Raw genomic sequence first — 22119 nt, forward strand, 5'->3', positions numbered from 1 at the left:
GACTAGCTTCTGCGTCCTCCTGAGGAAGATCATTGTTAATGAGATGCATGAAAAGAGAGCCAAGTGAGTCAAGTTCTACCTCAACTTCTGGATCATCAGTATCATCATCAAGCTCCATATTAAACCGGTCAGCCATTTTCCGTTTTGACGTCCGTTTTACGGCTTTGGTCTTTGTGCGGGATGGCTTGACCACTTTATCTCCAGTCGGTTTTGCCGCTTTCTCTACGGTTTTCCTTTTCCAGAAGGGGTCATCACCCTACATATAAAGAAGAAGGGTTACAGGTTGCATAAGTTAAAGATATTAGAGATGAAGAGGAAGTATAATGCTTACAGCAGGCGGTTTGTTCTTGGCATAGAAGGGACTCAGACCAGTTTGACTATAGATCAGTTCTGACTCATTCAGAATCTTCTTTACACCTTCAGTGACTTCTTCCTCAGATAATTGGATGTTGCAATGGCGTTGAGGTTCGTCAACCTCATCGGTATATTCACACATTAAACCGGGACGCCGGCTTAGCGGCAAGATACTCTAGGATATCCAACAGCGCACAAAGTCCACGCCTGTTAAACCGTTTGCCATAAAGGCCCGGAGTTTGGCGAGTTAAGGAGCGTATTTCGCCCTTTCTGAAGAGCTCAGGCGTTGAGGCATGGGGTGAGTATTGGATAGTCTGTGGACACGAAAGCCGGGCAGGGGATTTTCGTCTTCAGGGGAAGTGTCTCTGCAATAAAACCATGTTTGGTTCCATTCCTTTGGGTGGCTATGATGTTTGGCATGAGGAAATTCAACTTATTTCCGCTTTTGAATCGAGACACCACCAAGTTCTGTGTTCGGGCCATTTACAAACTCTGTGCGCCGGCTTAAGTGAAAGAAATCCCGGAACAGTTCTGAAGTTGGTTCTTCTTGTAAATATACTTCACAGAAGACCTGGAAGTTGCATAAGTTGGAAACCAAGTTGGGACCAATATCTTGTCGATGAAGTTGGAAGCTGGCAAGCACATCTCGATAAAACTTTGACCCTGGCGGTTTGAAGCCACGGCCTATATGATCAACAAAGACCACCACCTCGCCCTGCCTTGGGGTTGGAGGATTTTCTGTTCCTGGAACTCGCCATTTGATCTCAGTTTTCTTAGGCAGGGAGCCGATGCTAACCATCTCATTCAACTGAGTCTCAGTAACCTGGGAACGAGCCCAGTTGCAGGCAGTGAATTGTTTGGCCATTGCGAAGCAAACAAGCTGAAAATGAAAGGCCAGTTTATAAATTACGCATGATTATATGCAAGAGACAAGGGAGTAAGAAACATACTGATATGTGAAATGGTATAAACCGGAGACTAATGCAATCAGAGAAAAAGGTAATACTAGCACAGGATTACTCAGACACTGTTAAACCGGAGCATAATTATGAAGGTAAAATGCTCCTCCGGTTTATCAGAGGGCTAATGGCATAGACTGCTTATACAAGGTCAAACCGCCTATATTGGTGCGAGGAGAAACGGATATCACAGGAACATAGAAATAGATCTCACAGTGACATATAAAATTTTCGGATCTAAGATAAGACAGAAAAGCAAAAATAATTGGATCTAGAAGGGGTGCAGAACTGAAGCAATTTATGAAGGACTAGATCAGTTCTTTGTGCATAAGGATTTGTGAGGACAATGGTAGGTTAGCTACGACAAGGCATATGTCAAGCACGAAGTGTCCATCTACATACTAAAGGAAGAACAGGGAAGAACAGCACTGAAGCACTGATGAACTTCGGAAGAACTGCGAAGAATGTCGAAACCCTAGAACAGATCTGTGGCGAAAAAAAAGCAGAGAACTTACCTGAGCTAGTGAGGAAGCGGAAAGGCGCCGCAGTATTCTGGTGCGTTCAGGATGATGCAGCGGCCAGGGTCAGAGCAGAGGCGACGGTCGACGGTGGCGGCGGAGCTCCAGAGGCTGAGCAGCGCGAGGAAGACGACGCGAAGAGGCACGAGGGGTAAAAGGTGAAAATGACCCCTCGGTCCTATTTATAAAGGCAAGGGATAAGTGTCAGGCGCGAAAATCGAGGGGCCGGAAATTTGGAAGTAAGGCAGAGCTGTCGCCTCGATTGTCAGAGACCCATTAATGAAGATGTGTCATACACAGTTTTTAAACAGGTGGTGTCACGACGATTTACCACGATCCGAGAAGATGATGTCACGGCGGTTTACTAAATTATGAGAAGATGTTGAAGACGAAGTTTTTACTAAGGATTGACATGAACCTGTTCAAATCAATCTGGGGCCTAATGTTGGGGATATTACTACTGGGCGTAAACCAGCCAGGAAAGGCCGGGTTAACTTCATCCTTAGTTGATTATGCTTGAAGCCCATGTAGACAAAAGAGGAAAGGTCCAGGGCCCAGAACCGGTTTGAGGCCCGTAGCCGTGAACCGACATTTGTATGAAACTTGTATTGTAAGATAGAAAGAGTGGAGACCGAACCGGACACGTTTATGAGCCGGTCTCGGGACTCTGTAAACCGACGGGCGCCGCCCATGTATATAAGGGGACAACTCGGCAGCGGTTCAGGACAACAGACAACAACTCGAGAGCCAGACAAAGCGGATTCGCTCCCTGGCCTTCGAAACCCTAGCAATACCAATCACAACTAGATGTAGGCTTTTACCTTCCTCGAAGGGGCCGAACTAGTATAAAATTCCCCGTGTCCCTTTGTCTGGTTTAACCCTTAAAACTAACCCGTAGCGATGGATCCACGACTAAGTCCTTTCACAAGGACATCTGCCATGGCAAACCGACGACAACGCCCCACTCCTCTTCACCTTATCTCCTCTTTCTCGAGATATCATTAGTTTTTACACATGGGATTACTCCCGCATGGTCAATCACAACAAGTGTTTTATAAAAAATGCATCTTGATGTTCCGTGCAATGCACGGACATCTTGCTAGTACTCCTATAGAAGACTAAGTTGGTGATGATGGTGTGTCTGCAATTCGTCATTTTTGACCATTAGATCTACATCTAACGACTGTGAGGTAAGTTTATGCCTTATCTCAACAACATCCCACTTCTCTACCAATTTGCAGAAAAACCCATAATTAGTATCTTGAAATCAACCACACCCCTCCCTCACCTCACCAAAACAGCCCAAGGAAAATTTTCTGATTGAAACATAATATATCTCTAGTAATATATGTATATCAAAATTATAGTGTTTTGTATCAATTTTATGAATAAGTATTATTCTAATTATGGTTCGTTGCAACACACGTGAACATTGCTAGTATTACCAACCATGCAAAAAATGCTAGTATTTCCATAGTTTCGAGTTTTCCATCAAGATATTAGTCACTCATGGTTGATATTTACTTTCAATCATGTACACATAGGCACTATATAACTAGCCTTGCTTATTGTCTTCCAAAGCTTAACTTTCACTCCTACTTACAATATGTAGAGTATTTAACAAAAAATACCACTTTCAACCAGCCCTAGGAAGAAATTATTGTACAAAAAATAGCAAAAACATACCCGAAATTTCTTAATCCGTGCCAAAAACTACTACCTAGTGCTGATTAGGCTCGTTTAAACCCGTTTATGACAGGGTTAGCCCACACGTACGTGCTGACGAGGCCGCTTAAACTAACACATTTTGTTTGACCGTTGACACGAGGGACCCACATCTGACCTTCTATCCTATTATATTCCTCCTTAAATCATTATCTTTCTTGAACATTACTTCAAACAGTACTGATGCATGTTCGTCAGTGGCACCGGTGATGAGCGAGTTGGCCGCCGCTCCGCCGGACGGGCCGGACACCGCGGTGGCCTCCGCATGGGTTGGCAGGCTGGCCCGAGCGTGACTCACGTGCGAGCAAGCCGCCATGCTGGCCATCGCTCGAGCTAGATGGCCGGCCTTAGCGTGACGCGCACAAGCAAGCCGCCGCGCCGCTGTGCCAATCTAGCTAGCAGACCTTCAGACAAGTAGCTGGACGGAGCTATCTTGGCTAGCTAGCGGCCACGAGCGCCGGATGGAGCTGGCATCCGGGATGCTGCAAGATGGGCTCCGCATCGCCGGCGGTTTTGACCTCGCCTTCTGCCGGCGGCGGTAGCTGCGTCCCATGGCCGAGGATGACTAGGTGGATGGGACGGAGGTAGGAGGTCATTCGGGGATTTTTGTGGAGACTGACATGTAGGTCCCACAAGTCATAATGCCTAACTTGCCGGTCGAATAGAAGGCGTTGACCTAAGGGACGACATGGGTTGAAACGTTCCTATAATGGCACTTTGTAGAGTAGTCGTTTCTTGGTAGGGCTGGTTGGTAAGGGCATGTACAATGGTTAATAAGGTAGTCTTATCTTAATTCTGCCACATATGCAAGTGGTAGTAGTTTCTTGGCATTATTAGTGGTTTCTTGTCATTATTAGTGGTTTATTGGCATTATTAGTGGTTTCTTGTAAGGAACAATGTACTACTAGAGACAAAAGGCGATTGTAGGTTGCGTTGTACTCCAACGAGTACTACTAGTGGTTGTGGGGGTGTATACCTCGTTTGGGGGGTTCGATCCAGGCCGAACACACAATGGCCTTTTTTAAATAGTACTCCACAAAACGAGGTAGTTTGAGTTTTGAAGTCGAACAGACGTGTCGCACTACAATCTGGGTGCACTGGATAGCCAAACCATGTGAACGGGTTTTCTTCCCATCATATCGTGGCTTGCATGCTCACCCTAGCCGCACCTCGCTTGCAGCTTCCTCATCAGCTAGTACTAGCATATTTAAACTAGCACCTCCCAATTAAGCCCGAGGAGCCGGAAAAGCCCAGCGTGGCATTGGGAACTATGCAATATGGCTCTGTACGTAAATTGATAATACTCTACCACTCTGTAGCTTATGGCGTTGCACGCATGGAGTTCACTCCATTATCGGCTCTATAAAAGAAATTCCTCTTGACGTGTTTTTTGTTTTGAAACGGAGGCAAAAGCTTTGCCTCATCTCATTCATAAAGAAGGAACTACTAACAAAGTTCGACGATAACCATTACACCTCCACAAATGGAAGCGAAAAACCTAGTCTTGCTGTATCAAATAACTCAAATGTTCTGCCCCCGCAGTAATCGTCGCTGATAAACAGGTTGCTAGTGTGTGCGTCTGAGGAGTGGCTGAGTAGGCTAGCTATGCGCTTGAATAGAGCACCGAGAGTACCCACTACACATGTGTACTTTCCCAGCATTGATAGTACAACGATGGTTCTAGAGAACAGTACTACCCTCCACCTCCAACTGTAACTCCTTGGCCCTGAGATTCAAGAGTTCAAAACTAGTGCACTATACTAGAAGTATAGTACATCGCGCTACTAGTTGAGAAAGTAGTACTAGTACTGCTATAGTACAAGTACGTAGTAAATAATAGCCTCACCCCTTCACTAAGGAACGATCGAGGAGCTACAGTTGGACGGGACGAGGCCCTGTGGTTACTACGCTCTTATCTCCTCCTCGCCAGTTCCCCTCCCCCTGAAGAGAAGGCAGTTCGTCGCTGCTCCCATGGATTCACCAGGCGGTTCTCCTCCTCGTCGGGGCAGGGAGACCTTGGACGACAATCCTCTGGGAGAAATCGCATGCCACTCCAACATCCTCACCGGCGCAAGACTCGATGCTTCATGCACCAAGTTTTTCAAAACAGTGCTTAAACAGGCTTAGGAAAAGGCCATGCTTGTTGGTCTTCCATGCGTCCTCGAGGAGAAGGTTCTTCTATGGGACAATCCTTTGAACAGTCCACCGCTCCCTGGCCATGGTTGCATGTTGACTTCGCTAGAGTTGCCGACATTGAGAGGTAGTCGAATTTTGTCCAATGAGCAGTTCAGTCATGGAGTTTGATCATGTAGCACTTAGTTATTACATTTTCATCCCGTAATTTCTCCGCTGCCCACCGTCTTATATATAGGTCTGGGTCAGTGCCAACGAAGATTGGCTTGCATACCTCCGGCCGGATACCACCATCATTTTGCACAACATCCACAGGACTGCGGTTGTTCTCGTAGACCCCTTCTCCACCATTGGGATCGGCCTTCGAACTGGCTGGGCTTGAATACGTATGATGATGCCTACATGAGATTAAAGAAGATAGAAATTGCGGACCCGCCGACAAAGCAACGTGGCTACGCCGATTACTATCTCATCACGGTGTTCGACATAAGGATTGCCATCAATGCAAGAGGCAGTAACGGCAGAGGCTGGCACATGTTGGCCGCAACAGATTTGTACCCCTACACATTCGAAGACGTCGTGTGCCATCTAGGCCGCATCTTCGCGGTGACAAGCCAGGGGACTTGCTTCATCTGGTTGCCATCCTACGGTACGGGAGATTACAAATGGAATGCACAAACCATCATTTGCATCCCTAACGGTACTCCATTATTTTGCAGGGACCAGTCATCCCCCGATCAAAATAAGATGGTTGATCCTGGATGTGCGTTTGCATCCGTGATTCGGTCTAACCTAGAACCTTGTAGCTGACTTTGGCATATTGGGGTCAACTATCTTAGCAGTCATTACCCATGGTACCACTGATGTGCAACATGGTCACACAATCTACCATGATCGGATCGTCACCATCTACCCAGGTATTCCATTTAGTATTATATTTTTAGCCCTCTCACCTTCTCTTTCGTTGTTGTACTACTTACTAGTACTAGTAGGAGTACTTTTTACCTTGGAGGACGTGTATAGCTAAGCTAGGCCCTTGAAGACTTGAACCCACTAGCTGCCACCATTTTTGTTTTTCCATGTCTTACTATCTCATCCATGTAGCCAAGAGTGGCTATATATAATAAGCCGGTTATTTTACTTCCTCTATACCGGAGTAGTACTATTTGCTGCATAGTATTACTGACCGCCATATTTGAGCACAACATTATTATGCATGGACCTTGACTGTGTACGTCACCATGTCTCTAGATCTGAGATGCCGAGTGTACCAGATGAACGGCGTCGAGTTCGACCCCCATGATGCTATGTGGGTGCCGAGGAACACTCTTGGAGAGTACTCGCTTTTCATTGCGGACAACTACCCCATTGTGAAGCGGATGCCACCTTCCGTGCACGACAGCGAAGGTCTGCTGTTCATGAAGCATCGTTGTGTCTTCAGTGCACACTACCGAATGAACGACATGTTGGGACACGCTATCCCTGATTTATGCCTCTTCAGCTTGGATGAGTCTCCATCTTGTGGAACCGGACTAGAAAGCCGTGATAATGATTCCCGTTGCCCACCGCTATGGGACTGGAACCTGGAGGAGGACAAGTAGCCCATCTATAACGTGTAAGTAGGGTATGGTAAATTGTGAATGATAGCGCTGTGAATATATGTAGACCAGTCGTGCACAAATTTATCACATGAATTGGAGATGAACTTTTGTGGCATACTGGCATTTGTCCGTTAGAATTTATTACTAGTAAATGTGTTATGTGTACGTGCAACATATGTGGTTGTTGCACAGCCTCCAAGACACTCTTTGAGCAAAAAAGGTGGCACGGCTTTGGATATAGGTGACGTGGAGACATCATACAGTAGCATCGTTCGCTATAGTTGTAGCATACTCCTACTAGGACGAAAACTCCTATAAAACCTTGCGCTTGGCTCTTTGCCTCTTCGGGAGGTTCAACAGTTAGTACTCGTGTGAACCTTGCACTTGGCTCTTCGCCTCTTCAGAAGGTCCAACAATGATGATACTACAGTACAATATGCTTCTGGCAATGTGACACCGATTGAACTGCTGCACGTCCACCGCGAGGGCGAGGGCGAGCGATAGGGAGAGGGGGAGGGCGCTGTAGTCAAAACCCTCTCCTCTTCCTGCAAGCCACCGCGCGCGTGGGCGAGGGAGAGGCGTAGTAAGCAAGCTTCTCCTCGTTCAGCGAGTTGACGGGACACATGAAAACAGTACTAGTACTAGTCCATACTGCATCCTTTCCGGTTAATATGGCCTAATTTGAACAAGGAAAATACACTGCCGGTCAATGTATGTAACAATACGCTCTTTACTGTCACTATATATAGTTTTGTAGTGATTATACGATCACTAGCTCATCGTAGAGCACCATATTGCACCCTACTAACCAGCCACATCCTCGACGTGACACTTTGTTGACTGGTTAAATTGTCAGCTGGTTTTTGGGTCCCACCTGTCAGTTGGCAAAGCAAAGAAATCAGTTAAACAAAACTTTACGCAGGCGCGACAGGAGTCCAACCCTTGCGTGTGAACCACCCTGCGTGTGTATGTGAGTGCATGCACATGTATTCCCTCGGTCTTCTAACAAAGAGTGTACATCGGCTAAAAAACAAAGAGTGTACATCTGCACTTCCAATGCATTTTAGCCTTTAATCTAAATTGATATTGATTGACTAATGCACCAACTTGTGCTCTAGCTATAGGCTACATATCTATCCTTAATTACAGCATGCAACAACTTTCATTTAATCTTCTCTCAATGGTTGCATGCACACATAAGTCTGTTACTTTTGGGCGTTAATTATGCCCTGGTCAATGTGTAAATCTCTAAATGTACAGTCTTTCACGGACGTAGGGGGTATGTTGAGAACTTGAGCGTGAGCATGTGTGTTGCGTCGTGTGCTGTGTGCCGCATAGGTGCGTGAGTGTTGCGTGCATCCATGTGTACGTGTGAGTGTTGCATGTTGCATTCACGCATGCATGCATGAGGCTTTTACTCCCTCCCATTGACATGTTCATATTTCAAGCTTCCTCCATTCCCTCCATATGGTGATACTACCTCTGTTCCCAAATATGAAGTAAAAGCCTCCCTCTGTTCCCAAATACGAAGTATTTGTTTTTCTAGAGATTTCAACAAGTGACTACGTACGGAGCAAAATGAGTGAATCTACACTCTAAAATATGTCTACATACATCTGTATGTTGTATTCCATTTGAATGTCTAAAAAGACTATATTTAGGAACGGAGGGAGTAGCAAATAAACATTAATTTCTCTTGTTTTTCCCTCCTTGGTCACGGTGCACAACCAAAGATGACTTATTCACCTGCATGGAGGGAGTAGATGGTCAAAGTTTGACACAAAATTAATGCATTGGTAAACATAATTTTTTGAGAAAAACGAGTACATTAATTGAGTGTTTTTGCAAACTACAAAAAATATTCCACCCCTCATCATCTATCTTGGTTGATGAGATTTTTGAATTGATCCCTATAAACCGAAAAGGAGTTAGTACTAGTACTCCTACATTATTGGCGTCGGGTGCCTTGGCCAATGTTTCATCTTGTTGGACAGGATGAGCGTACAGGCATAGGGATACTGTAGATAGGAAGTCTTCGCAATCCATTATTCCCCATCTCGGTCAGAGAGAACTATTCAACTAGTCTTCACAGTGAAGTGACAATACACGCTATAGCAGATGGGACACTTAATTAATAAGCTGAACCAGCGTGTTGGTGTTACTAAATCAGCCTTACCCAGGAGTACTACCATCATGTTTGCCAGTGGAGCACGCTTCCGCAAATACGCCCACGCAGCTCTCTCCTCCATTAACTGACATATGGGCCCTCTTGAAGTAGACCCATATGTCATTGGCATAACTATTGACACTCTGAAGGATGGTATATCCTCGTAGTAGTACTAGTAGAATTGAGATTTAATGTGCTTTCTTCCCCGTCTTTCACTGTTCTTCCTCCTCTCTTCTTCTTCCTCCTTTCTTCCCCATCGTCGGCCGCACACCATTTCCACCCGCTCACTTCTCGCCCGCCTGCGCCATCTTCCTTGGTAGCTCGCACGTACCATATCCCCCCGCTCACTGCTCGGCCACACACGCCAGCTTCTTTGCTCGCCTGCCCGAATCCACTTCCCCGCTGGCTCACAGGCATCGAAAACCCCAATCACTCAGCGCCCTAAAAAACCTATGGCAGAACCGACTGACACGCAGAGCCGTGATTGGAATTCCCTCCCCGATGTTCTCTTGGAGCAGATCTGTAATCGTGTGGACCTGCTCAGCACCATCCGTCTAGCAGTGTCTTTGTACCGTCTACTCGTCTGCAACCGGCCGACTCTTTTCAAGACACCCTGCTTGCTGATGCCCGATCCTCGCAGGTGGACTAGACACTGACTTGACGATCATATGAAGGTTGTCGTGGTGCCCCTCAACATGCTACCACTACCCGTCCACCTGTCTTTCATGCACGACCACTACTGGGCAGGCATGAAGGCCAACTGGATCATCCTCATGCACCAATCTGGTAGTCCGTGGCGTCTCGTGGATATCTACACCCAGCGAGAGATCACCCTTCCATTGTTGGATACTGTCGCCATCGAGCCTCGCGGCCTGCCGGACACTCATGCCTACTACGCACGAGACGCGTCGAGCTTTTGGCTCGACCTCTGTTTGCTGAAAGTTGTAATCTGCAAAGTGCCCACACCATCATAAGACTACATGGATTACAAGATTATTGCCTTGTTCAACATGGGATTAGTCTATCTGGAATCCGGTCGCCATACATGGTTATGGCTCATCGTCAATCCTGTTGAGGCAACATTTCTGTCTGATGCTATAGTGCATGATGGCATCGTTTACGCGGTCGACGCACAGATTGGCTTCCTATACTAGTGGAATCTATCATCGTGTAATTGTTCCATCTCATCTCATCTTTACCTTATGAATACGACTGCATGTTCATTGTTACAAATTTAGAATAGATAGTATGTCTATAACCACATCATTGCTATATGTTCCTCTCATTTCCTAGATTTTTATGACCACACATGTTATTGTTAGAGTTGATATGAGAACAATTGGCATCTATTGATTGTTAGAATAGATATTATGAGCATAACCTCATGATTGCCATATGTTACTCTCATTTCCAATATTTTTATAACAACACATATTATTGCTTAGAGTTGATATGAGAACAGTATGGTAGAATATGAGTAGGCCCTGTCATAGATGTTTTCCGCTCATTGTTACATGATGTTTGGACCATGACATATTGCTAGAATATGAAATCCATTGGCTTAGTTTTTTAACTTGGGGTATGATTATGACCACCGACCACGACATTGCAATTCTCTGTCTATGATATGTGTCATTGTTAGAATAATCTTAATTCCACACATACTCCTGAACATGATCGTTCATTTTTGTCCTTTTGGTCTCCAATTTGAATTGTTGCAGCAGGCGCAAATGCGATGGCCTTCATGGTTCCAGGACCTGGAATCATACCAGCCGATGGGTGGTGGTTTATCGCTCGTTCAGCTGACAGTGATTTTTGATGCTCATTCGCACGTACCAAATTGACCAAACAATTACATCAAACCACATGCAATACAATGCCTGGTGCATTCGTGACATTGATGGATATAGCTGCTTCGTGTTCGAGAAAAATCCCAGCTCCGTTGGGTCAGGCGTATTCAACTGGAGACGGGTTTACAGCCTCGGCAACCACTCCATATTCCTCGGGCTTAATTATCCGATCATCCAACCAATCATCGATCATATCAGCAGCGATGATTACCGTGCTACGCAACTTCCATTCGCTAGGGGGAACTGTATTTACACAACATACCATGGGTTTCATGAATCACCATATCCAGAGATTCATCGACATAGCTTGTTGCCAGGTAATCTTCTGTGTGTGAAAGGCATCAAGCTTCCATGCGATGGATGACTTTTGCAAACTCGACATGCGGCTATGTGGTTCATGCCAACAACAAATATGCACAACTTGATTCGTACTGATATCTAGACTGAGCCATGTATCCTGCTGCTGTAGCACGCCCCTCTTTTGTTGGATATTATGTATTGTTGTTAGTTTGAAGCACTCCTCTAGTTTGAAGGATAGATACCTTTCTGGGATCAAGTGCATCCTAACTCACCTGCGTAGGATGTACTGATAATGATAATGGAGATGCTGTGCAGAAGCCATACACACACAGATATATATATATAGGACTGAGCTATTCTGTTACTCGTAACATAATATTATTTTGTTACCCTCATATATAGGGGCCGATCTGTAGTATCAGAACCGGTGGTGCCCGAAGGGAAAAAAAAGAAAACCCAGCCCACCCACTCCCGCATCCCCAAGTCCACCTTCTTCCCCGTCTCGATCCCGGCGACACCCCGCTCCCACCTTCTCCCCGGCTGGATCCCGGCGCCGCCTCGCCCCCACCTTCTTCCCGGCGCCGCCCCACCCCCCCACCTTCTTCCCGACGTCGCCCCGTCCCCACCTTCTTCTCGGCGCCGCCCCCCCCCACCCCCCACCTTCTTCCCGATGCCGCCCCGTCCCCACCTTCTTCCCGGCGCCGCCCCTGCTTCCACCTCTCGGCGCCGCCCCTGCTTCCACCTCTCGGCGCCGTCCCCACCTCCCGGCCACGCACCGCCCCACACCTCCTAAGGGACGCCCGCCCCTGCGACACCACGCCACCGGCCTGCTCACCGGCGAGGCCCTCCTCCCCCACTACCGCCATGGTCGTTCGACGCCATCACTGCAGGTCGTTCGACGCCACCACCGCATGCTGTCCTCCTCGGCAAAGGTGACCCATGACCGAATTCATTGCTCTATCTACGCCGGCCGTACATCTCACCGTTCGATCAGTTTTCTTGTTCTTGTGCAGAGCGTGACCGGTGGCCGCTTGAGGCCAGGCTCATCTGCGCCGCCCACGACGGTAGCGTCTGCAAAATCAAGAGTAAGCCGCGCCTCTCTCTCTCTGCCCCCTCCGACGTTCCGTCTCCGTCTGCTCTAGATCTGCCCGGGCCGGCCTCTTAGGGTCGATTTAACCACCGTACATGCGCGCGCCGGCCGCTGCCTTCCGATTTCGTTGGCCGATTTGTGGCGGCTCCGGGGTGCTTGCTGCTGCTGGGGTTTTCTAGCTGCAGACCAGTCACGATTTCTCAAGTAGCACGGGATTATTGCTACGGTTTCTAGGATTAGCAGCGAAGCTGGGGTTTTGGGGGACTTCTCTAGTTGTAGATTAGTGACATTTCCTAATTAGTACTCCAATTCGATGGAACTGCAGTATTATACCATGGAATTCTTGCTACGATTCAAAGATAAAAAGTGCCCCCCCCCCCCCCCCCCCCCCCTTTTTCATGTCTGTGAACTGCAGAGACTGCAAAGTAGCTCGATGTGCATGGGCACGGTATCCCGGCTTCGGTGGCCAGCACCACCAACATGGGAATGAACATGCTGGACATCAGTCCAAGTAGAATAACGGCCACCATCTTCACCAAGCGCTGCACATCCATCCAAGTCGAGTACATACAACAGTCCAACGTGATGCATGATCACTGATGGATTCTACATCTTTTTATTAGTTTGAATTCTGCAAGTCTCAATTCTATGGAAGCTTGCCGGCGATGTGGCCAGCATGCTTTCGGCAAATAACGGCACTACAACCAGCATTGGCAGCCAGCATACGCACTACATGCTCGACTACTGCACACTGCCGCCATGGACGTAAACTACACAGATTTTTTTAGCAGTTTGGCAAAAATAGAATTTTGATATCAGTTCACCCTTGAGAGGTAGTAAGTGCGGAGCAGAAAAAATGTAGCAATTCAGCAAAAATGTTTACATGTACAAACGCTTCAGCAATCAGTAGAAGACCACTTGATTTACAGTCTAATCTTGGAGATAAGTCCAATATCCTAAGTTTGCGATGGCAGGTCACTTGTCTAAAGTCAAGGGTCCACGACATATGTTTCAGAAGATCAGTACCATCATTACAAACAAATCAGTACTATCATTACAAAAAGGTAAGAACTAATTGTGCGTGAAAAGAGCTGTTATCTCTGAAATTCTGGAAGAGTTCACACAGACTGCGGTTTAGTGAAGTCTGTCAGGTTCTTATTTTAGTGAGACACTCAGTTTAAGTTTCTTATTTTAGCTCAGCACAATTTCTAATTTTAGTTAAGTTCAGTATAATTTGTTCTATAAAATATAGTACAACAAGCAATTCTATTGAGTGTTTTCTGTTGATATGTGCCCAAGAAACAAGAGATTCTTATTGAGTACAAGCTCCAAGTTCGCAAAATATATATGTTGTAATGATATATATTCTGTTCCTGTAGGAGGTTCAAAGACTGCCGTGTAGCAAGTTCAAGAGTTTAGTTTTGTGAAAAAAGTGATCTCTTGGTCAGGATTTCCTCCTCGGCGACGTACGCTCATCCGTGCTCCACCGGGTTTCCTCCTCCTCCCCTGTCCCTCCTTCCCCCATCGCAGAGACGTCCATGCCTCCTTCCATCATCGGCAAGGGAGCAGGAGGTGCTCCAGCAGGCGTCCGCCGGCGAAATCTGCAGGCCAGCCTCCATCTTCCACCTCTCCTACTCTTCGTTGGTGCAGCAGCGCCATCATGCAGTTCGGCCGCTCCTGGGCGCACGATTCATGACAAAATTCGCACCATACATTATTATTATGTCATTTATTTTCAGCAACTATTCAAATAGTTTGTACATTCTGAATTGCAAAAAAAATATTGTACACTTACATGTGATAAACACATTTACCTTAATAATTGTCCCCAATAAGCAGCTAGAAAGATTCATCTTGTACATATTTCTTACTTTCTATCACTATTAGTTCAAGTGATCAAAATGGTATAAAAAACAAGTTGAATATTCCTCGTTTTGTGTCTGGATCCAAAACATTTTCAATTCTAGTGTAGCTTGCTATAAGAAAATATAACTTCACTGTGCAAAAGCTCAATGGTTCAAATGCGATTTGTAATTCACTGTGCAAATGAAATATATAAGTTCATAGTAGTCTCGGTTGAGTTTATTGCTTCAGTTCAATTTCTAATTTTGTTCAGTTCAATATCCAGTTTTAGTTCAGTTCAATTCTTATTTTTAGTTTAGTTAAGTCAACTCTTATTTTTACTTCGGCTATCTGATGTATTCCCCATGTTATTTGAGTAACCGAAAAGTGCTTCATTTTCATGCTTCTAAGATACTACTCCTCCGTATCTAACTGAGCTTCAGCATGCTTCTTTCTGTCTTAGTACTAATTTTCTTTGCCATCATATATCACAAGATAGTACTGTTTGTATCCTACTAATAGTTTCTAGAAACTTGATGAGTTAATAAATGAATAATTTCTTGTTGCAAGTCTGGTCTCATTGTCCATGCTATCTTGTTATGCTTATTAAGATTGTCCATGCCATCTTACTCTAGTTGGTAAATGAGTGAAGAACTTTTTGATATTCCGAGTAGGAAAATTTTGATCACATAGCTAGTAGTAACTAAAGAGAGTTCAGTTTGTTATCTTAGTTAAGTTCAATTTCTAAATTTTAGTTAACTTAAATTAAGCTCTATTTTTATTTTTGGTTCAGTTCAATAAAACAAAAAATGGAGGTTCAGATATGGCGCCGAGATAGGTTCAGAAAATGGGGGCAACAACAACGGCAGTAGCAACATCGAAGAGCTGGAGATGAGCAAGTTAGGTACTGGCAATGACATCGACAAGTAAATACACTACTGTCTCAAATGTTCTTACATTCTTTTTCGTATGCAAAAATTTGAATTTAGTTGAATTCCCCATGAAATTCTCTCTGCTGCACATCCGTTGTCGGAGCCCATCGTCGGCGTCCCTTTGACGGCGGTCACGAGCGAGAGCACCCGTTTCTGGCGGGAGCTGCTCCATACCCTGCTTCCCCTCCTCACCCCCACCTCGTTGTGGTTCGTTGCTGAGAAAAAGAACGACCGTGAACAGTTCCCGTTGGTCGCCTTGCTGCCCTGGAGCGCGAGCTCATCCACCAGGGGTGCTGGCAGCTGTCCAAGTGGAGCGTTGACGCCAGTACAAGTTGAATAGTGGGAGCGTTGACATGTTGTGAAATAATTAAGTATGGAATTCGGAGGCCGTATGATCTATTAACATCATGAATTGCATTTTTCATCCTTACTGGATGTTGAGCATGGCTAGATTATATTTGGCATTAGCACCATCGGCGTGTATGCAAAATCCTCTTTTTCTCAATTATGGTTAATGCTATTGTATGATACATAAAAATTGAGATATGAGGGCACTCTTGCTGTATACACATGGTATGACTATTCTGAAAAAGTTAAAATTATAAAAGCAGATAAGTTCACGGGTTCACCAGTGGAAGTTTTAGGAATAAAAAGATCAAAGAAAAGGAGAGTTCATAAAATGGCAGTACTGCCTGCTGTTGGCTGATGTATCATGTTGCCTTAATCCCCTGCTGCTTGATAGCTACTTGTTGTGCGTGCGCATTTGTGTGCTGCTGCTGTTTGTTGCTGCAGCAGGGTGATGTGAGAGAGATAGATAGATAGCAAATGGAATTATCTTCCACATTGACTAACTCGTGACACACTTGGTTCAGTTTCTAAATTTAATCTAGTTCAATTCGAATTTTAATCCAGTTCAAAAACTGTTGCTATTTATCTCCTTGATGTTCAGTTTTGTGTTCTGTTGTTTGCCCCAAATGATCCTTGAGTTAATGTTTGTATATGTTGTGCACTTCTGATCCCATAGTGAAGTGAAAAACGACAAGCGAGCTAAGTACTAGTTTGGAAAGTTTGCAAGTTTGAACACATAAACCTAAAAAAGTTCATTGAAAAAGTTTGGTTTGCCTGTTCCGTGAAAATGTCTTGCTAAAGAAATATCTCTTGTGCACTTATTTATTCGCCTGAATATTTGTTTTGATTCTCAGGCGCGAGATGGCGGCCGCTGACGTCGCTAAATCCCTCTATAAACAGGTGGTTGGCTACTCCAAGCGGTAAATGTGGTCGGATTTAGCAGCTAGCTCTTCCTCGAGCAACCATTTGGATAACTTTATTGTGTTCTTGTGGTGGTGATTGATTTTAGGATCAGTAAAGTTGATGTTGGTAGCTAGCTTGCGTATGGAACCAGCAAATTCAATATTGGCATTAGATTCAGTTCTTGTACAAATGTCCCAGTGTTCACATTTATTTGGGTAAAAGTTTATTTTAGTTCAGTTACAGAAACCATGCAGGTTCAGTGATGATGATACCATAATTTCGGACAAGAAAACAAATAAGAATTAAAACAAAAAACTTTAAATTCTATAAGTTCAAGTGCTCATCCACACAAGGTAATTCAAATGGTAAAAGTACAGGTCGTAAAATAAGAGAAGTCCAGAACATCATTGTAAAAAAATGTTTAGTTCAAAAAAACATTTTATTCTTAAATAAAATGTCATTCAGTTCGATGATACAAACCATGCAAGTACAGGGGCGACGATACAGTAAACTGTTGAAAACTTACGAGCAAAAAATATTACCAAAAAACAGAGCAAAGTCTAGTTAGTGAAAACACGCGTAGTACAAACCCATACAAACATGAGTACAAGTACTCTTTTTTCAGAACAATTCAAAAATACTCTACAAAAAATAGCTCAGTACAAACACACACATATATCAGTACGAGTACTCTGTTTTTCAGACGAGAAAACAGCACGATCCGTCATGCCGTATTCAAGACTACTCTTAAATAGTTGCCAAGTAGAGAAAACGTCTAACATGACTACGTTCTGCATTTTCGATAGCTATCCAACGGTATATTATTTGCCCCATTTTGACAAAGTTTTAAAAAAAACCGCGTTCAAAATCAATTTTAATCGTATTTGAATTTGTATTTAAACCATAAGGAATTAGAAAAAACTTTCTATACGCAAAAGTTGCGCATTTTTCATAGCTTTCCAACGCCGTATCATTTGCGTCAATCGGACAAACCGTTTGCAAAAAACAGTGAAAAAACATTTCGCCCAGAATTTCACCATTTTTCAAATTATTTTTAAATCATATAGAATTTGAAAAAATAATGGATATATGGAAGATGCGGATTTTCACAAGCTTTCCAACGGCATCTCATTTGCTCAAGTCCGACAAACCATTTGAAAATTAAGTACAAAATATGATTCACGTTTTTGGTTTTGAAAAAAAACAATTTTTTCAAAACTGCTCTTAAATCATAATTTTTTTGCAAAAACAAATTATAAGATTGTAATATGGATGTCAAAAGCTTTCCAACGATATATAACACACCCCGTTTCGACAAATTTTTTTTGCAAAAGAATTTGAACTAAAGAAGCCGATTTTTAACAGCAACAGAAAGTATCAGTTCAACCGCTCGAATTTCATCAGTTCAACCGCTTGAATTCATCAGTTCAAGTAGGGTAACAAAATAATATTCTGTTACGCGTAACAGAATAGCCCAGATGTATATATATATATACATATACTTCAAGTGCGTACTTGTTAGTTAGACCTATGGTTAAAATGTGACACTAAATACGATTAGTAAATAGTACAGTAGCAGTACTAGTATACGTCGGTCAAATTATTCATCATGTCCACACATTGAATTGACGTGACAACACACTGCGCGTGAGGTGACACAAGAATCCTGGCGGCGTGTTCGGGTATTGTGGACTTCAGATTTGGAGTACCACTTATCCGTCGAAATCTTTCGTCATTCACTTAAAACAGTCGATTGATCATACATTGAGTACCATATAACTGGAATTAACCGATGCAAGTCCAAGAAGGATTGGTCGATGCTGCCGGCTGGCGTCAAGTTCGATCCCACGGATCAGGAGCTGATCGAGCACCTTGAGGCCAAAGTGAGTGCTGACAGTGCGAGATCTCACCCTCTCATCGATTTGTTCATACCAACCATCGACAACAAGCACGACATATGCTACACCCATCGTGAGAAACTTCCAGGTAAGACACCGATTGGCCGTCTACTTGCACAAACATATTCCTTTGTTTATAGCTCTATTTTTCTTTTTAGATGCAGACCTAGTGAAGCAATTACAATTTGACAGTTAATAAAAAGTGAAACAAGTGGCTGCAATATGCCAAAGATGTTATGAAAATGGCAACTACGTACACTAAAACCTGTATTCGACAATACTACATGTATCACACTGAGTGGCCTAAGCAAGCATTTCTTCCAGCGCAATTCTAGGGCGTTCAAAAGGGGAACGTGGACGCGCCACAAGATACAGTCGGAGGTGGCCATGCACGCGATGTGGCACAAGACCGGCAATACCTTGCCGGTGATGGTCAATGGCCGGCAGACGGGCAGCAAAAAGGTTCTGGTGCTGCACACTAACAAGAACTTTGACCAGCAAAGGACCAACTAGGTGATGCTGGAGCAAGAGAAGGAGCGGGAGCTGGTCCTCTGCAAGATTTTCTACCAAACGAACACTAGGGCCAGGAGTAAAAAGATTACAAGTTAGTTTGGTATTGGTACTTGTACTACCTTGTCGTCCGCAAGTTGGTATTGTTGTTAACGATCTTTCTGTATGAACTTGGCATTTTCTTCCAACCATCATGCCGAGGGTCGACGTGGATATAAAGCTGAATCATTGGTTTCAAAACAAATTTTCAGGCACCTGGTTTTTATTTGATGGGTAGCATAAGCACCTGCCGTTCGAATTCCCAGTTCTCCAAATTTGTCCAAACAAGTGCATGCAGTTATTATCATGATGAAAAAACAATATACCTGCTTCATCCCAGTTATCAGTCTGTACTTGCAGAATTCTATCGTTTATTGAGCAGGTATATTGTTTTTTCAGGTCGAGCAAGTTTCAACTGGGCTGTAGACTGCCCAGGCTTGGTTTTGTATTTAGCCTACGCCCTGCGCATTATGACAACGGGGCACACAGATCCAGCAGGTATCTACTGGCCTCTGGCCTGCCAGCATTAGTTATATTTTGTCTTTCAACATTCGCATGCAGTTTTTTTTACTGAATCAAACACACAACCTAGTTCTATTTTCCTCTTGAAACGTCATGTCCTACTTCCGTTTTCTAATCTCTACCTATAGTTTTACTAGTTCATATAGACGTATCATTATATTGAAAATACATATAGTTCCCTTTTCATATTTACATCCTTATTTTTTGTTGTTGTTTTCTCTCCCAGTGCTGATTTTTTTACCACTGGTTTTCCCTTAAACCGACTCAATTGTCCCACGTCTTATTTTCTTAGAAAAATAAAACGATCTTTTTGGCAAATCAATAAGTTCTTAAAAAAATGTTTATCATTTCGGGATTACAACAGTTCGGACTCCACCGAAATATGAAAAATAAGGTTGAACTTTTTGACCGTGATCCTGGGTAGAAAATGGGCTGTAATAAATTACTTAAGAATTAGCAAACGGGCTGCAAATTATTAAAAAATAGCAAATGGGCTCTATGTTGTCTGCCACAGATTTAGAGGCTGACTTGTGGGCCTACTAAGTTCATGCGTACACAAGGTTTCTCAAAAAAAGAAACTTAGTCAACATTCGACTCTACCAGCGTCAGACCGTTAGATGTCAATCTAACGACAATCGTGATTCTTCAGTCTCTGATCTTCCTGCTCCAGCCGCCCAAACCAGTGCCGGCGGAACCGCCTGCTCCCGCCTCCCGTGGCCGGCTGTGCTGCCGGGAAGGCCTCACAGCCCCACCGTACTCACATCCCTGGCCTGTCTAGCCCTCTACTCACCCACACCTCCTATTATTTTCCAGCAACGGCAGCCGACCAGTCAACCCTCATACTCCCCACCGTGTGGGCAGCCACCGCTGTGTCTTCCCCGGCTCCGTGTTGTTCCCTTCGTAGGCCTCACCGTTGTCCACCTCCCTGGTGCTCTCGGCGTGGCGTGGTCAACGTGGTCAATGAACGACATCCATCGGAAGTGGACTGTACGTGGAGAGGCTGATAGCTGGGTCCACGGCCGCACACAAGGAAATGACTCCTTATTACGTGCAAAATAATGATTCCTCCACCTGACATCTGGGACCCACTGGAAGGGCCTCTGTATTTTGCGAAAAAATGTCCCCGCCGCTGACAGCTTGGACCCACCAGCTATATCTTCACACGCAAGGAAGTGCTTCCTTATTACACAAAAAAATGAATACTCCCCTTGCTAGGCGGGACCCACAATATGGGAGGCTGACTTGTGGGCCTACTAAGTTGACGCGGACGGAGGGCTTTGTCAACTTAGTCAATATGAACGATTCTAGCTCCAGTGACCGTACGATGTCCATCCAAAGGTCGTAGTGCTTCTTCAACTTCTCGTCTTCTTGCTCCAGCCGCCCAAAGTAGTGTCGGTCGTGCCGCCAACTCCTGCCTCCCGTGGCCGGTTGTGATGCCGTGGAGGCCTCACCGCCCCCTACTACTCCCATCGCTGGTCAGGCCATCCAGTCACCCACGTCCCATGTTATTTTGTGGTGATGGCAGCCTCACACCGCAGTCGAACCAGTGAACCCTCGTACTCCTCTCCGCGTGGGCTTCCACAGCCGCGTCTTCCCCGGCTGCACGTCGTCCCCTTCCTAGGTCTCGTCGTCGTCCACCGCCCTGGTGCTGTCGGCGCGGCTTGGTCAATGTGGTCAAGGAACGACTTCCATCGGAAGAGTACTATACGTGGAGAGGCTGACAGCTGGGTCCACCGCTAGCAGCAAGGAAGTGCCTCCTTATTACACGCAAAATAATTATTCCTCCACCTGACAGTAGGGACCCACCGGACGGGCCACCGTATTTCACGAAAAAAAATGTTCCCCCCCTGACTGTTGGGTGATACGTCTCTAACGTATCTACTTTTCCAAACACTTTTGCCCTTGACTTGCATGATTTGAATGGAACTAACCTGGACTGACGTTGTTTTCAGCAGAATTACCATGGTGTTATTTATGTGCAGGAGCAAACGTTCTCGGAATGACCTGAAACTTCACGGAGACACTTTTCAGAAAATAAGAAAAATACCTGCCAAAGATAAAGGCCAGGGGGCCCACCGTCTCTCCATGAGGGTGGGGGGCTCGCCTGCCCCCCTAGGGCGTGCCCCCTACCTCATGGGCCCCCTGTTGCCTCTCCGACTCCAACTCCACCTCCATATATCGAGTTTCAAGGAGAAAAAAATTAGAGAGAAGAAATCATCGCGTTTTACGACATAGAGCCGCGGCCAAGCCCTAAAACCTCTCGGGAGGGCTGATCTGGAGTCTGTTCGGGGCTCCGGAGAGGGGAATCCGTCGCCATCGTCATCATCAACCATCCTCCATCACCAATTTCATGATGCTGACCGCCGTGCGTGAGTAATTCCATCGTAGGCTTGCTGGACGGTGATGGGTTGGATGAGATCTATCATGT

The 22119-nt window shown here is 45.0% G+C and overlaps 1 protein-coding gene across 1 annotated transcript; it reads left to right on the forward strand.

The window, feature by feature from the left end:
• Positions 1–1752: 1752 nt before the first annotated feature.
• Positions 1753–16958, forward strand: LOC125536849 (uncharacterized). The gene is made up of 7 exons (XM_087541475.1): positions 1753–1982; positions 3735–3825; positions 12024–12539; positions 12621–12692; positions 13672–13761; positions 14077–15465; positions 16674–16958. Exons 1-6 carry the CDS (start codon positions 1753–1755, stop codon positions 14122–14124), a joined length of 1047 nt encoding a protein of 348 aa, XP_087397601.1. The 3' UTR covers positions 14125–15465; positions 16674–16958.
• Positions 16959–22119: the final 5161 nt, after the last annotated feature.

This window comes from Triticum urartu, chromosome 2A, assembly GCF_056163025.1.
Source record: "Triticum urartu cultivar PI428250 chromosome 2A, HENAU_Tu73, whole genome shotgun sequence".
Taxonomy (NCBI): domain Eukaryota; kingdom Viridiplantae; phylum Streptophyta; class Magnoliopsida; order Poales; family Poaceae; genus Triticum; species Triticum urartu.

Coding starts and splice junctions, on each gene's coding strand:
- LOC125536849 (XM_087541475.1), top strand. CDS start 1,753: ATGAACTTCGGAAGAACTGCGAAGAATGTCGAAACCCTAGAACAGATC. Junction 12,540..12,620: donor TGCTGTCCTCCTCGGCAAAG/GTGACCCATGAC, acceptor GTTCTTGTGCAG/AGCGTGACCGGTGGCCGCTT. Junction 13,762..14,076: donor AGTACTATCATTACAAAAAG/GTAAGAACTAAT, acceptor CTGTTCCTGTAG/GAGGTTCAAAGACTGCCGTG.